Source organism: Choloepus didactylus, chromosome 14 (genome assembly GCF_015220235.1).
Source record: "Choloepus didactylus isolate mChoDid1 chromosome 14, mChoDid1.pri, whole genome shotgun sequence".
NCBI classification, from domain to species: domain Eukaryota; kingdom Metazoa; phylum Chordata; class Mammalia; order Pilosa; family Megalonychidae; genus Choloepus; species Choloepus didactylus.
The window spans coordinates 79,014,995-79,031,962 of record NC_051320.1 but is presented as its reverse complement, the minus strand read 5'-3'; the positions used below and the strand labels follow the sequence as shown (position 1 = coordinate 79,031,962).

At 45.9% G+C, this 16,968-nt stretch overlaps 1 protein-coding gene across 1 annotated transcript in view; it reads left to right on the top strand.

The window, feature by feature from the left end:
• Positions 1-8,568, top strand: part of DERL1 (derlin 1) — a 32,955-nt gene extending 24,387 nt beyond the window's left edge. The window contains exon 8 of the mRNA XM_037802793.1: positions 1,308-8,568. Within this exon, the coding sequence (XP_037658721.1) occupies positions 1,308-1,446 (139 nt within the window). The 3' untranslated portion in view covers positions 1,447-8,568. The remainder of the gene's footprint in view (positions 1-1,307) is intronic.
• Positions 8,569-16,968: the final 8,400 nt, after the last annotated feature.

Genomic DNA, 16,968 nt, shown 5'->3' with positions numbered 1-16,968 from the left:
GGGATATGTAAACAAACAAGGACCCCAGCTCCGAGGGTCTCTCCTGAATCACGAGGCAGGTAGTGGGGCGTGTAGAGCAGCGTGCAGGCTCTGGAGTCTGGGCCTGAATCCTGACTGTCTGGAAGAGCTTCACTCCTCAGTTTTTTCATTTGTGAAACAGGAGTAATAGTGCATACCTCAGGGATGGTGTCAAGAGCAGACAGATTTAAAGACCCTTAGGAAGATGCTCATTGAGTGATGGTTCACGCGGGGATGGCTTTATCCCAGGTCCTGCTTGCCAGGCTCTTTGCTGTGGGCAGGTCACCGGGTAGGGCTTGTGCTGGGTGCTGCCAGGGGTTTAAGGGAGTGTCAGGTCCTGGTCTCCGCCTTCGAGCAGACTTTGAAGCATTGGGACCTGCTGCTTAGGAGAGATTTAAATACCTTCTCAGTTTAGTTGGAAAGCACTTCTGGGCAAAAGTCCTGGGTTTACGCTCTTCCTTATTCATTTAGTGACTCTCTTAATTAATTAGTCAGGTGGGACATGATCTAACCTTTCTGGGCCTCAGCTTTCCCATCATTGGTGAGATGGAAAGAATGCAGTCTGAGGGCATATTATGAATAAACCCAAGAAACATACCCAGGCCCCCAGAAACGAAGCCTCTTCCCCACTCAGCCCTGCGTGGACTCTAGAACTCAGCTGGGCACATCCGTGGAATCGCCATGCAGGGTGCTGAGACCCGCAGGCTGTGCATTGTCCTTTGAAAGTGAATTTATTTTGTATCTTTAAATCCAGTTTGATCCATATTTAAATAGATCAAAATGCTCTCAGTGGTTCTCTCTGGTTGTGGGGCTTGTGGGGATAATATTTTTGTTTCCATCCTATTCTGCATGAATTACTCTTTAAAAAAAATTTACCAATTACTTTTATAATCAGAAAAATTTAGCTGAAAGTTTAAATGAGTTTAAAAACATCTGAGGTGAATTACCTTTAGGTTTTTGGTGTTTCTCTTTATTTAAAAGGCATAATGGTTATTCTTTCTATAATCATTGTAATTAAAATTTATATTTTAAAAGCAATCTAAAAGAACTTAAAGGCAAACTTCTGGCTTTTAAAACAACAACAACAACAAACTTCCGAATTGAGTGCCTTTTTTGGTCAGGACATCAAAAAGGCAAAGTTAAATAAGGCACTGTCCCTGGCGTTCAGTTGGTCCCAGACTTACCTAATTCATTATGACGGATGCCAGGGGAACACCAGGAAAGGGAGATGTGCCGAATGGTCGGACGGCTGTGCGGAAGTGACCTTGTTCTCCCCTCTTTCTGCCCAGGTACCGCTGGCTGCCCAGCAGGAGAGGAGGGGTGTCAGGGTTCGGCGTGCCCCCTGCTAGCGTGAGGCGAGCGGCTGATCAGAACGGCGGCGGCGGAAGGCACAACTGGGGCCAGGGCTTCCGCCTCGGAGACCAGTGAAGGAGCCACCTCTGGCCTGCCCACCAGCTGCCCTGCTCGGACGAGGCTTCCCCTCTGTGCCAGGCGTACTTAACAACCACGCTCTAGCTAATGCTGTTGGACCTGACCCACACTGAATGTAGTCTTTCAATACAAGACAAATTTTTTTAAATCCTGAAGAAAAATATGTGTTCCTTCAGTTTGATGATTCACATTCAAGTCCTTACTGCTCTGAAGAACAAATATCAACTGTGCAGATTTCCAAACTGACTATATTTTTTTAGTGTCTTCTCTTCCCTTTCCATCTGAATAATGGGTTTGAACAGGTCCTCGTCTGCTAGCACCGAGCTGGTCACCCGGGGTTGGGTAACCAAACCCTTGTCAGGGGGACTCATCTCTTTTCTGCACACATGCCTCCCTCCTACTTTTCCCAGTCCCCAAATTTGCAGCTAGAGGAGGTTCCCCACGCCATGGTTCTGCCTTTGACAAGTTCTTTTATTTATCGACTTTTGCCAAGGCTTGGTCACAAAGAACTTGTTCACGCAAATTTTTTTTTTCCCTTTGGTGGCAGAACTGTAAAAATAGGGGAGAAGACTGGAGCAGTGGATGAAGCACTTCCTCAGCTTTTGGAATTGCTGCAGTGTTGACGTCAGTTGCAACCATTTGCCACGTCTTCAGATTTTTTTAATAAAAGGCATCACTGAGTCAGTGAGGGACACAGATTTGTATTAATGATGTCTGGAGCTTGTTGCTGGGGACTTTTTGCCCTAAGTTGAATGATCAAAACTGTTGTGGAGTTGCATCTTGCATGGGGGTTAGGTTAGGCTATGGTGGACCCAGTGGCTGTGCACTGCATTTATAAGGCTTTGTGCGTACTCAGAGTGGTTGTGTTGTGTTGTGAGGAGGCTCAAAATCAGTTTGTCACGGGGAGATGCTCTCTCTGAGAAGCATCTGGACACTGATTCCATTTCATTTTCATTTTGAACATATATTCACTGAGTAGAATGGAGGGGAGAACTTCCTGCCCTATTTAAATCGTCATTTTTTTTGCCTTTTTTTGGTGGGGGTGGGGTGGGGTGGGGTATGTGCATCGGTTAATTGGGAGGAAGGTGCAGCTGCTTTGTAAATAGATGATTTTAAAGCTAACATAAGCACATGTAAGTGAATTACAAGTAAATTTTGGGTTGTGATGGCTTTAGAATCAGTTGTGCTTGAGGGTCTTTATAGTTTTAAGTCGTGAATGTGTAAGTTCTGAGGGTCAGACCATCTTAAATACCCACAGCTCCCTTTTCACCAGTGGGCTTTTTCCCTCAGAGCTAGGCTCATCACCAAATAAAGTTTTTTGAAGGCGACAGTCTTTTACACATGTTTTAATTCTAAGTTTTTATTTCATAAGCAAACTGCTAGGACCAGGGTTTAAGCAGTTACCCTAACTTTAAGTCAGCTAAAAAGGCTTTGATCATTTTGATCAGTTTCTTTTCAGGAAGCATTGTGCTCTGACAGTGTGACTATTCTTTTTCCCACTCTTAAACAGTGATGTGTGTGTGTGTGTATCTCCTCTCCATGTTTAATTTATGTGATGAAGTAATAGGTGGGGAGAGTCTGAACCTTGACTGTCATGTGTTCTGCTGTGGACCTGTGGCCCCAATAAAATTTACCTGTTAGGTTTAGATGCCATTTTTCTTATGTTGCAAGTACACTCCTTAACAGGAGTGGAAACTGTAAGCGGACTCGAATGGTAAATGAGGCCGAGTCTACATCCTCTAGCAACTTGGACTGCCTGAAGGCAGTGGTTTAAAGGTTTACAAGTATTCTTCAGAATCTTCAGTTCAAGGCAGAATGTTAAGTTCTTAAACACATTTAGAAAGCTGGTAATTTTCTTGATTTTGTCTGGATCACCCATCTTATTTTGGGAATACTTTTAGCTAAGCAAGCCATTTGAGTTTTGACTGGGCAAGGCAAGACATGACAGTGGAGTCTATGAATGAATGAAAAAAAAAAATCCTTATTTTGTATAGAGAACTTCCCTTTTGTAACAAATCTTTTTACTGGTAAAAATTGGAAATTAAAATGTACAACTTGAAGGCTGTCTGTCTTAAGTCTCCGCATGCCTGCTCTGCTGCCTCTTTTAGGTGTTACATGATTTCTGTCACCAGTCATTGCTTGGTGGGTGGGCATTTAGGATGTTTCCTGTATTCTTGCTATTACAGTGACACAGCAAACATTTTTGTACATACTTTTGTCCATGTGTTGGAGTCTATTTGTAGGATTAATTCCTGGAAGCAGAATTCCTGGGTTTTAATTTGTACATCCTTTTGTCCATGTGTTGGAGTCTATTTGTAGGATTAATTCCTGGAAGCAGAATTCCTGGGTTTTAATTCTTAACGAAGTGTAGGATGCTTCATTTAACTTTGGATTAGAGACCTATCTGACTATGGTAAGCTTGATGGCATTTCTGTAGCTTCCACCTGTGCATCTGAGTTCTGGAATCCTGTAGGATTAGTTTAATCCCCTTTCCATGTAAGAATCCACAGAGACTTGAAGGCAGATGCTCATAGACAGTCCCTTTTCTGATTCATCAGAAGACGGGGAGATGGGAAGGAACAGGGCTGTGCATTCCTCTTCTGTTACTGGAGAAATACTGAGACGTTAGAAAGGAGTGAGCCTGCATATATTGAAGGACAGCACATTGCTAACGTTGTGTTCCAAGCTACTTGTTGAGTAACACTGATCTAATAATAGGAGATGTAGCAGCTACCAACTGCTGTATTCATTGCCAACTCTGTTTCTGTGAGGTCCCTTCCCCTTCTAAATTTTTAGATTAATTTAATAGTCTGAATCAACAAATCTTAGCCTTTGTAAAAAGCCTCTCCTCTCTGTCCAGACTTTTCACTGCTAGGATCAGAAAGCTGGCTGAGCAAACATGCATTTGCTGGGAGTTTACTTGTTTGCTTTCCAGAGTGATGCTGGTGATTTTAATTGGAATTGGGGGATAGTGTGTCATATAATTCCTTATGTGAGTGATTTAAGTCCTGGATAATTTTCTGTGTGCTTCCCTTATTCTCACAAACAACTCTGGTAAGGTTGGAGTCCCATTTTCAGGGGCTTGCCTGGATATTGAATATTAATATAACAGGAAGTTTATGAATAATTATAGCTTTCAGTCTGTGGTTTTCCAATCTGGTACTATATGAGAACATTTGAGACTTTTAAAAATTTCAAATTCCTTATGTTGTTCCCATTTGACAAATCTTGAAAATTTCTAGTGATTCTGATATTTAGGTGGGTCTGGGAACCAATGTTTAAATCAACTTGTGAAATAGGTAGTATTCCCATATTCCAGATAAGGAAACTTAAAGAGGTTGAGTTACTTGATTAAGATCAAGCAGCTAGAAGGTGTCAGACGAGATACGAATCTAACCCTGGGTTAAGACCTCAGCTTTAAGTTGCAGAAGCCAAAGCTCAGAGTTTGACAATAAGTAAATGGCAAAAAGAGATTCTTGGTATAGGCCGCAGGCAGGCAAGAATATTTGGAAACATTAACTAAAGGTATAAATTTGGCTGTCTGTGCATAGGAGGAATTGCTCTGTGGCCTGACAGTATAAATATAAATAAATATATATGTGTGTGCAACAGGTGTCTGCTGAATAGTGCCTGGACAGGTGCAAATAGGACATGGTTTCTGTCTTCAGGTTGTGTTTGTCCTCCAGAGGCAGATACCCTGGTCCAGTAGGTATCACACATTTGTTGAATAAGTAAACACAAGTAATTTTACTACAATTTGATAAACTGCTAGGATAGAAATGAGTAAAAAATAGTCTTGGACAGAAGGGTCGGGGCTTTGAAAGATGGATAAGAAATTCCTTTGGGGCCAGGGAAAAGCCATATGTTCTAGGTAAAAGGAATAGTGAGAACAGTAGCAAGGGTAGGGAATTGTGGGAAAGGGGAGATTCGTTGGGACTGGATATGTAAGGAGTCACAAGGAAAGAGACTAGAAAGGTAGACTGGGGCTTAATCTCAGAAAGCTTTTTATATCTTAGCTTGAACTTCAACTCGTGGGCAAGGGGAAACCATTGAAAAGGTTTTTGTGTCTGTTCTTTGAAAAATAACTGGCTGCAGGATGGAGGGAAGGGCTGGAGGTTAAGTAGAAACTGAAGGCGCAATGGCCAAATTTGAGTTGGTTGCCATGGTACAGGTTTAAGGAAAGGGTTGACCTGAACCAAGGCGGTGGGACAGGGAGCTGGAGGCTGGATTGGAGAGAGCTCTCTGAGAGCAAATTGCGGGGAACTCAGGAGGGAGAGGAAGGCTTATGCTCAGGAGTTTCCACTGGACATTAGGACACAATGTAAGCTTCCCAAAGAAACAAGGCTAGTTAGAATGTTATTTCTGGGTATTGTTGGTGCAGCACATTGGAGATAATTGGGTGCTGGTGGACCAGCCTGGAAACCAAGACCATTTGTAACCGTGTTTCTATGGGCAAATTAGTTATAAGCTCCAAACCCATTAACTTGAAAATGCCCTTTGAGAGCACCATCTCTTTCTGAAGTGGGGACAGCTTTGCAGAGGCCCTGGTGAAGGAGGAGCAGTTCTCTTAATTACTGCTGCCCACCCTTACCACAATCCTTCAGGTCCCAGCTTAAACCTTGTTTCATCAAAAGGCCTGTCTGGATCTCTGGGCTAGATGAGACGTCTCCCCATATGGTCTGCTGGCCCCTTGCTCTCTGCTTTGCGAAACTTATTACACCAAAAAACCATTTGCTGCTTCTCTCTCTCTGGTGGTCTGGAAGTGTCATGAGGGCAGGGGCTGCATCTTATTCATGGCTGTATTCCTGGTGTACAGCACAGTGCCTGTCTCTTACAGGTGCTTATGTGTTTGCTGCACTGAATTGAAATTTGCACCAGGTCATAGGTTGGGGAGGAATTCGGCCTGTTTAGGGAGAGAGACCATGTCCTGGTCTCCCAGGAGCCTTAAAGGGTTTGTTGTTGTTGTTGTTCATATAAGGGAATACTAATGCTTAATATTCCCTGAAGCAGAGTATTAGGAGAGGTTGGAGATATTGGGAAGAAAGGACTCAAGATTAAAATACTTTTTAAAAAGCAGCTAAACAGCTTACATCTACAGTGTTTAATTACCTGCTAACAGGTGTGAGTACTTTGGGTGATTTGGGCAAATAGACATGGTATAGGTAAGAACATTTGGGAAGATTAATTGTGGGTATAAATTTAGCTTTCTCTTCAGGGGAATTCCGCTGTGGCCTGTACAAATGCATGTGTGTTTAGAGAGAAGGAGAAACCCTGCCACGTCATTAGGGCCTCAGAGACCCAGGTACAAGGCGTAAGGTTCAAAAACCTTAAGAAATGTTTGCCAAGCTCTTGGTACTCCTTGTCATCTGGAGCCTTCACCTGACCCAGATACATTTGATCTCACTCATCTTTGTCAACCAGCTGGCCTTTTCCTCAGGGCTGGCACTGATGCAGTGAGTGTCCTTATTATTTAATGGCATTCACTGCTTCTTAAGGGAGGCTTTGGATTTTGATTGTGACTGTCTTGATACAGAAGTAGTAAACCTGGCTTTTAGGATGTAAGATAATCTGTTCCCATGGGCAGACCTTCATCACCTTTAGACCAAAGATTCTTCCTATTGGAGAGGAGAAATTGGGACTTTTCATAATCCATGTGTCAGAGTTCTTTGATCACAGGTACCCAAAAAGGACAGTGGCTGTCTTAAGTAAAAAAGGGCATGCATTGGAAGGATGTAGAATAGCTCAGACTCCAAAGACCTGCTGAGAAAGCTGACGTAGGAACGGTAGAGTTCTGGAGAGTCCCAGGGATCCAGGTTGCAGGAACTGATCTCATCAGATCTGCTGAAATGAATCAGGTCCACATTTTTATTCTATTCATGTAACGCTGCCTTTAGAATTCAACTCCCAATAATTGACTTACTATCCTAGTTTGGACCTTGTGTTTTTTCCCATGGCTACGAATTTAGGGGAAAACATTTGATTGACAGTCCCTCCCATTAAGACTATCCATAATGAGGGACGGGTAATTTTCCAAAAGGAAATCCGGATATGTTTGCCAGAAGAAGGTTGAAGTGGATGCTGGATGCCTAAAATCCCCCACTGGCCCACCAAAATGTGTAAACTACCTGTGACTGGCCTGCCAGGAGCTCTGTCTTTACCTTTTTCAACCCATTACCTAGACAACATTTCGTCCCATCTCTTTGCTGAAGCTCATCTACAGCACATTAGCAAGCAATGTAGATTTTGCGGAAGATTTGGGAAAGAGATAGTGGAGAGGGTGGACATTGAACATCACAAGTGAAGTCCACTTGAGAGCACGGCTATGTCTTGTTCACCATCACATCCCTCATACTTAGCACAAAGTATGGCATGACTAGACTCTGAGATAAATGTTGAAGGAATGAATACATTTTTTAACCTAAAGTCTCTTTAGCTATGAATCAGTTCCCTCCCATTCTCTCAACCTTTCCCTTATGTGGCCTTTCTGTCCCCTGGAAAGTCTTGGTCAGTGGAGCTCTGGCCCTAAACCTCTATGCTCAGCAAAACAAAAGCCTTGCAGTTAATCAGGCCTACCTACCTTAGAAAGACAGACTTACCAAAGTTATTTGCCAGATATAAAGCAAGACTAGATCAGGGAAGCAGGGGAATTCTAAGACTCATTTTGTACATACTATTCAGGATTCTGATATGCCCCCTTTAGTGGGTTGAATGGTGGCTCTCAAAAGTCTATGTCCATGTCCTATTTCTTGGAACCTACAAATTTTACCTTATTTGGGAATAGAGTTGTTATTAAGTTAAGAATATTGAGATGAAGAGTTCATTCTGCATCATCCAGGTGGGCCCTGAGTCCAGTGACAAGTGACCTTATAGGTGACAACAGGGGAGATTTGATAGACCAGAGAGGAGAAGACAAGACACACAGAAGAGAAAGTGATGCGAAGATGGAGGCAGAGAGAGGAATGAAGTAGCCGTAAGCCAAGCAAGCTAAGGAACTCCTGAAACCACCAGGAGCTGGAAGAGCCAAGGAATGGAATTTCCCCGAGAGCTTTACCGACACCTAGATTACAGTCTTCTGGCCTCCAAAACTGTAAAAGAATAAATTCCTGTTGCTTTATGCCATCGAGTGTGTGGTAATTTGTTACAGCCGCCCTGGGAAACTAAGACACCTCCTAAACTACTGTAATGACCTCCAAACTCTCCTCAGTTCCTTAAATGCAGTGTGCCCCTTTCTGCCTTTCACATCTCGCTGGGGGTTGAATATGTCCCCCCACAAAAGTCACGTGCAGCTCCCTGGTCCTGTGGGTGTGAACCCATTTGTAAATAGGACCTTTGAAGATGTTACTAGTTAAGGTGAGCCCAAATGGGATGCGGGTGGGCCTTAGTCCGATATGGCCGACGGCCTTATAAGCAAAGGAAATTGGACCCTGAAGCAGAAGGCACAGGGAGCAGCCAGAAGGTGGAAGTTAACGGAACCCAGAAGAGAAAGGAAGAGACACCGCCATGTGCCTTGCCATATGACAGAAAAGCCAAGGAACCCTGAAGAGTGCCAGCCAACCAGAAGATGCCGATGCCAGGAGGAAGCCAGCCTTCCAGCCTCTGAAACTACAAGCCAATCAGTTCCTGTTGTGAAGCCAACCCATCGTATGGTATTTATTTTAGTAGCCGGGAAGCTAAAACACACCTGGAACACTCTCAACCCCTATCCCTGGCCTATTTTTTTTTTTCATATTGATTCTCCCCTGCAAACTGCCATTCAAACTGCCCAACACAGAAAACAGGGTGAGCACTGCTGCCCCAGCAGCTAAAATACCCCAGATGCATCTCTCTGCCTGAAAGAGCTTTAATTTAGAAGCTGACCACCAGGATTTTCTCTGGATCCCAGGATCTGTCTTCTTTTGTTGGAGACTTTTAGCATTGGCAAAACTTTACAGAAATGGAATTTTGGATTTTTTTATATAGGCTCAAAGATCCTTTAAGCTAGAGGGTACATAAGATTAAATCAGATGTTTTGAATATGTTTAGACACAGAACTCTTCAAATGAAATCTTAATATGTGGAAGACAAAAATGAAGCTGATCTAAATTGGGAAGAAAGAAAAGGGTTGCAGCTAGTGTTTCCTCAACCCCAAGTTTGGGTCCCACCCCAAAACCTAGGTCCTTTTCCCTTCATCTTTTAGCAAATCCCTTGAAACTTTCCCTGACTTCTGTTGTTGGAAATGATTTAAGTTCTAGTTTGGCCTCATTTCGGAGCCATTGCTGCAGAGAAAGCTCCTTTCTTAGTCTTTGTTGTTTTTTAGGGGCCAATAAATAATACTCCTCATTTCCTCCTCCATTTGGAAACAAGTGAGAGTTGTCAGAGATCAAAATGTTAGTTTCATTACTGAGAAAAGCTGGATTGGAGGATAGGATTTAGGGATATAGCCACATGGACCTGAGACTGTACCCCAGACTTTGAAAGATTCTCTTGGGTCACTGGCACAGCTAGACACCCTGCAAGGATGGAGTCTACCACTGTATGCTCACCCTGGGGAGGGGCAGAGGAGGCAGCTTCGAGGCATGAGGGCTGAGCTCGGTTCCTTCCTCTTGATCATCAATCACATAAATCTTCCTTTTGAGAGAAAAACCAAGAGTTTCTTAACTTTTTCTTCCTGGGAAATATAGTAGGAATTCCCTCTCCTTTTTGGAAATATGAAGAGTGAAGAATAAGTATTTCCCTTAAGAGTTCATTTCCATTCCCATTTACAAGAGAAAAATTTGCTCTTGAAGACCTAGGACCCAGTGGCCACCTTTTAGTAAGTTGCATTGGGTATTAGGGAGTCAGGTTAGGCTGACAGCTGTTACAATCCCCAATCACCATTGTGTATCTCAGCAGAGGTATATTGTTCAAATCACAGTCCAATGTGGGGGGAGAGGCAGAGACAGGGGGCTGAAGTGGGGTGAGGGGGGTGAAGAGGGGGCTCTGCCCCAAGCAGTTATTCAGGGGACTCAGGTTCCTTCCATCCTGTGCAGGGATTTTTAATGTTGTGTGTGTGTGTGTGCGCAAGCACGCATGTGTATACCATGGTAAGAACTGTCCATCATCTCCCAGGACCTCAGAGTCTTCCGCTGAATCCTTTGCAGGCAGTGAGCAGATCGAGAGGCAGCAGATAGAGGACTGTGCAGGAGATTTTGGGGGCCAGGCTGAAAGTAGCATACTTCATTCGCTTCTGCCCACCTTCCACTGATCAGCACTCAGTCATATGGTCCTAACTACAAGGGAAGCTCAGAAATAGTCTTCTTGTGTGCATAGGAGGAAAATTAAATCAAGTCTGGAAGATGCAAAGCCCTGTCTCTCCACAGAATCACATTCACATAAACACAGTCCAGCCAATAAAACAGTTGTGCAGTAATTTAGATCTTTTCTTGAGAAGTTCAAAGAACAGATGCACTATGGTGCTGCTGCTTTGTGTGTGTGTGTGTAAATCTTATCGTATGCCATACATTCAGAAAATTGCACAAAATGTAAATGTCTAGCTTGAATTTTTGCACACTGAACACACCTATATAACTAGCACCCCAGTCAGAATATAATCCTAGTCTCCCAGAAGCCCACTTGAGCCCCCTTGAAGTCACCACCTCTTCTCCACAAAGCGAACCACAATCTTGACTTATAACTGCATAGGTTAGTTTTGCCTGTTTCTGAATATTGCATAAGTGGAATCATACTGTATATACTCTTTTGTGGCTGGCTGCTTTATTTAACTTTATATCTGTAAGAGTCATCCATGTTATTGCATGTAATTGTAGTGCTTTCCTTCTTGTTGCTGTATAGTATTCCATTGTATGAATAGATCATCTGTTTGATCATTTTGCTGTTGATGGGCATTGGGGTAGTTTCAGAATATATTAGTGCTGCTATGAACATTCTAGTACTTATTGTTTGGGGTGAACCTATGGCTGCATCTCTGCTGGGTCTATACTTAATGTACCTAATTCTAAGAAGTGGAAATTGCTGGGTCACAATGTCTGCACATGTTCAGCAGTAGGAGAAACTGCCAGTTTTCCAAAGCAGCTGTGCCAGTTTACACCCCCACCCCACTGTGTCTGAGAGTGCCAACACTTGCTCATCAGTCTTTTTCCTCAGTGCTTCCTAAAATTCTCATTCTGCTTTGCTCCCTTTTTTACCCCCTCACAGCTGAGTCTGTGCTAGGACATCTGACTTTCCATCTCCTGGAAAACTGTTCCCTAAACTCAAATTTCTGATCTCTCAGCTTTTCTCTCCCCTCTTCTTTTACTTCGTCCCCTCTAGTTTGGTTGCTCTCTGCCCATTCTCCAGATTCTGCATCCCCCAAACTTGGAAACTGGCCTGGCCAGAGGAGGACTCTCCTCAGAAGGAAGAGGAGCCCGTTGTGGGAGGGAGGTGTGTGGGAAACTGCAAGGCACAGACAAAATTTCCTTCAGTTGTGAGAGGGGGAGGGAAGCTGAGAACACTCTCTCATTAATAATTTTTATATGTCACAAAGCGAATAAGAATTAAAAAAAAAAATGTTAAAATGTCTGGAGGAGTGCAGGGTCTTGTTAATATTCAGATCGTCATGGCTTGTGATGGGAGGGAAGAGCCAGGCAGCTGAAGGGAGGAAGCAGACTCCCCACCCCTCGGGTAAAGGCAGCTGGGAGCCCTGACCTCCGCAGTGCCCAGGCCCTGCGCGCTTGCTGGAAGGCCCGGGGTCACACCTGAACTTGGGTCCAGCCGCCCTGGTTAATGGGCACCTCGGGAAGTCCCCAAGGCCTGCGACCAGCTTGAGAGTTGCCAACCCTCTTGAGAGATGCGTAATCGTTAATCAACATCACTGTGCCCCACTCAGACTAAGTGGCCTCTTGTGATTAGGGAACCAGCCCTTGAAGAATAAAGATGCATTCTTTTAGCATTTTGAGCATGTGCACTTGACAATGGCTTTCTCGATAGCAGTGGGGGGCAGGAGGGGCACTGGCTGTGCAGGACCGCACAGGGTATCTGCTGGGAGGGGTCAGGCCTGGCTCAACAAAAGCCGCGAGCAGTAGGGGGTGTGGCCTTGCGGGCAGGCCAGGCTCCCAGGTCCCCTCTCTGGGTGAATCCTGCGGGGGGCGCCCCTCTCTCCTCTGGGTGGGAACTGGAGGCTCTGGGAGGAGTGAAGGCAGCTGGGGTTTGGCCTCCCCCTGGTTTCCGGGATACATATTCATGACACATCCCGAATGCCAGAACTAGAAGGAAGGATTGAATCAGCTAATACGCCTAAATCATTTGACCATCCTCAGTGAATGTTAGTGCCCCTTTCTCCTGCCCTGCCCTTCCCAACTGTGAGCAGATTTGGGACTCACAACTGCCCTATGAGCTTGCTGTTGCCGTCCCCAGGTTACAAAGGAGAACACTGAGGCTCAGAGGCAGCTGGTGACTCCCCATAAGGGTTGGTTGTTGGACCCAAATCCGTACCTTCAGTTTATACTCAGCATGGAGTGGGGCATGTAGCAGAGCTGGGTGAAGATGAGGCTGCCCTTTACCAGCTCTGTAACTTGGAGCAAGTTATCAAAACTCCGTGCACCTCATTTCCTCACCTTTATAAAGGGGAGATGAGACCCACCTCATAAGATTGCTGGGAGAACTCAGTGAGCTAGTTGACGAAGCATCAAGTTCAAAGACCATCTGCTGCCTTTCTTCCCTTCCCTTCAGATCAATCATCAGTTTAATCCTCACAACAGCCCTGTGAGGTTGGTGCTGTTGTGACAGATGAGCAAACTGAGCCCATGGAGCTGGTGCCTCAGCTCATCCGCTGGGTCCCATTGCAGTGAAGCAGTGGTGGCCTTACCTATCGCCAGCCGTGACTCCACGTGGGGTTAATAATAGGGGATATGGTACCCTCCTGTCCCACCATTAGGAATGACTATGTGCTTTAAAGTGGGTTTCAGGGAAGTTTTCCAAGCATCATTTTTTTTTTCTCTATAAAAATCTGAGTGGGCCCCAGTTCTGCTCCTGTCATGTGACTGTCTACCATTCCAGTGCACGTGGAGGACATGTAGAAGAATGCTGGTAGCTGCATTATTCACAGCAAGCCTGGACCAGAAACAACTAGCCCCTCGACTATAGGACAGGTAAATTGTGGTTTACTCGTATAATGGAATGTTATACCGCTAGGAACATTAACAAATGAACAAGTGTTGCTACAGACAGCAGCAAAGTGGCAGCTCTCACCAACATAATGTTGAGTGAAAGAAGTCCCCTGCAGCAGAGTATATACGGTGTGATTCCATTTATACAAAATTCAAGAATAGGTAAAACTAGTCTATGGTATTAGAAGTCAAGTTAGTATTACATTTGGAGAGGGAGGTATTTAGTGAGAGAGGCCACGGGGGCTGAATCTGGGGATGCTGGTGAAGTTCTTATTGACAGGGGTGGTGGTTTTGTGGGTGGGTTCACTTTTTGAAGATTCATTGAGCTGTATATTCACGACTGTATACTTCTCTCTAAGGACATTGTGTGTTTGTTTATAATAAAGATTATTGGGTAACTAAGAGATTCTGACTGGGCTGGAGAATCAGGTTTGAGGCTGAGCTCCTGGGAATTAAACATAACTCTGCTGCAGAACTGAGCCGATGGGGAAACTGACACTTCCAGCATTAGATGTAACATCTGCACCTCGGCCGTTCTGCATCAGGAACGTGGCTTGATGGCAACGTGCATGCTGCCCCAGCACCAGCAAGGACTCAACCTTGCAGCGGCAGCTGCTTCCCAGAACATGCATGTTGCATGGCGCTTGCTCACTTCTGTATCAGTAGCTCCTGTTGGCACAACTGGTCTGTGAGGCTGGTGCCCATTTCCTAGCAGCAAGGGAGGCTGGCAAAGTGGGATTATAACTTCAGTCTTGGGGAGGAAGGCAAGAATTCCTCAAACAGAAGAAGACAGTCAAAAGGTGCATGAGAAGATTGTCAAAAGGTGCAGCACAGCCAGGAAACAAGACATATGTCCACTGTGCATATGTTTATTCTCACCAGGCCCTTTGGGGCTGTCAGCCTCATTCTCTTGTGCCCCTAATGGTGGTGTATCACATGTTGTCTGTTAGAGCTCAGCCCCTTTGTACTTTTTCTGTATCACAAAAACTAGGAAACTACATTTTCCAGTCTCCCTTGCCAGCTGGATTCCAGTTAAATTGTGCAGATGATGGGCACCTGTGTGAGACCAGAAGGCGGGAGCCATTCCTCTCCCAGCAGTAGCGTCGGTGGTGCTGAACTCTTGGCTCTGTACGAAACCGCTTTCTTCCATTTGCCCCATCACCCCTCCGAGCACTTTGTAATGAATTATCTGTAGTCACCTCCCACCTGTCTGTTTTCCTGATGGAGGTGGACCGATACACATGGGCATCCTAAGAGCCATGGGGTGGGTGTTTAAAAATGTGTGTGTGTGTGTGCGTGTGTGAGGGGTGTGGGAGAACGAGCTCCTCATGTCACCCTAAGGAGAAGGGTAGGGCCAGCCCGTAAGGGTCCCTTGTGGAGTGACCAGAGCACTGGTAGCTCCCCCAGCCCTGGGGCTGGCCGGCTCCACCCGGGTCAGGGCAGAGGCCTGGGGTGTGGGTGGAAGAGTCAGGGAGCTGGCGAGAACAGTGCTGAACTCGGAGCCAGACATCCTGGGGTGTCCCTGGGCTCCTCTCTCTGCTATCTCCCAATGAGTTCTCGCAGGCAACTCCCCTAGCTCCCTGGCCTCAGGTCCCTACCTGTAAAGTGGAAGGGATAATACTGACCCCAAAGGTTGGTGGGAAAATAGAAAGGTGTATGGGGAGGCCCTTTGCAACTATAAGGGAGTGGTCTTTCTTGCAGAAAGTGCCCTCCTAGCCCCCAGAGAAGGACTCTTCAGCTGCAGAGCAACCGTGGTTTTCTCATTCTCCTGATTGAACTTAGTCCCCTCAGGGGCTCTCATGAGAGGGAGAACCTTCATTTATTCAGTTGCTTGCCTACCGTAGGCCAGACGTGCGCTAGGGGCTGGGGACGTAAAGTTAAAGAAGACATGCTCTCTGCCCTCCAGGAGCTTAGATGGGGGGTGTAGGATGCAGTGGGAGCTCAAAGGAGAGGCAGCTCGTCTGGACTTGGGGTGGAATCATGGAGCCTTCCAAGAAGCAGGGATTTCTGAGCTGAGACCTGACAGAGGAGCAGGAGTTAACCAGCTAAAGGGGTAGAGCCAGAAAGAGTGTCTCAGGTAGAGGGGACAGCATGTGCAAAGGTCTGGAGGCAAGAGAAACAGAGCATTTGGGGGAACTGGAGGCGAGTGTGGACCAAGGGCGAGGAGTGGGGAGAGAGGAGGCTGGTAAGAAGGGGCTGATCGTGTGGCCTAAGGGGCTGGGATTTATCCTGACAGTGTGGAGAGCACATTCTCCGCCCAGGAGAGACTTGGCTGGCCCCGAGCCCAGCTCCGGGCTGAATTTATGAGCTCCAAGTGCCAAGGACGGCTGCATCACCTGTTCTGAAATCCGAGGCATGTTGTGGCGCTGGGGTGAATGCTCTCTGTGCCTTTGTCCAATATTAACCTGAGCTGAGAGGAGAGGCAGCCCGTGGGATCTGTGGACTCTGCTCACCGCCCTGATCTGCACAGAGAGCGGGAGAGAGGTCTCCGGAATGGACCTTCTCTCCACCCTCTTCTCGCCTTTTGCTCCCTGCTCCTTGTAAGAATTGGATGCCCTCTCTCTTCGGTTTGTCAAGCCAGGCAGGGGTGCCTCCTGTTCTCCCAAGGAGCCCAGAACAGGCCTCACGTTGATGCTTCTTGGGAAGCAAAAATCCCTGTCAGCTGTGCAGGGAGAGGCAGTGGCGGTTAATTAGAAGAATAAGTGAGGAGAGAAGATGCTTAGCTTGCATTAACTTGCCCCTGCCAAACCTTGTCTCCTCCCACCTACTTCTTGTGGTTTATTCTTGTTTGCCTCCGAACTCAGCTTAGGTGCTTCCAGAAAGCTCACCATGACCCCCCATTGTGCATTAGGCTCCCTTCCTCTGTTTTCCGAATTCTTTTTGTGTATGCCCAGTTGTGGTTGTGAATTGCCTTGCCTTCCTCCCCCATCAGACCGAGCTCGTTTCAGTTCAACCAAAGTACACTGAGCACCTCCTGCTGTGCTAGGTCCCAGGTGGGCAAAGATGACTTGGACAAGGGCACAGACTAGTGGGTTCATTGAGGGTAGGGGTTGACATTAATTTAATTTTGTTTCCCCAGCAATTACAGTGGTTGAGACAAAGTAGGCACTCAATGAGTGAATATTGAATGAATGATTTTGGCACTGTGGATGTATAGCTCACATTTCCAAGGCAAGAAATACCAGAGTACTTTGGAAAGCAACTAATCAGTGAAGGCTTCATAAGCTGCCCTTCTCCCAGGTGCCTTCCTCAGTAATCCTCCTGCCTTCCAAAGTGGGCTCCGGTCCCAAGGTATTATGCCTGATATTGCCTGGGCATGGGTGCTAAAGAATGTGACCCAGAACTGAATCGAGGGAAGGAGAAAGGTGAGAAAGTGGCTACAGTAGATGGGACCACC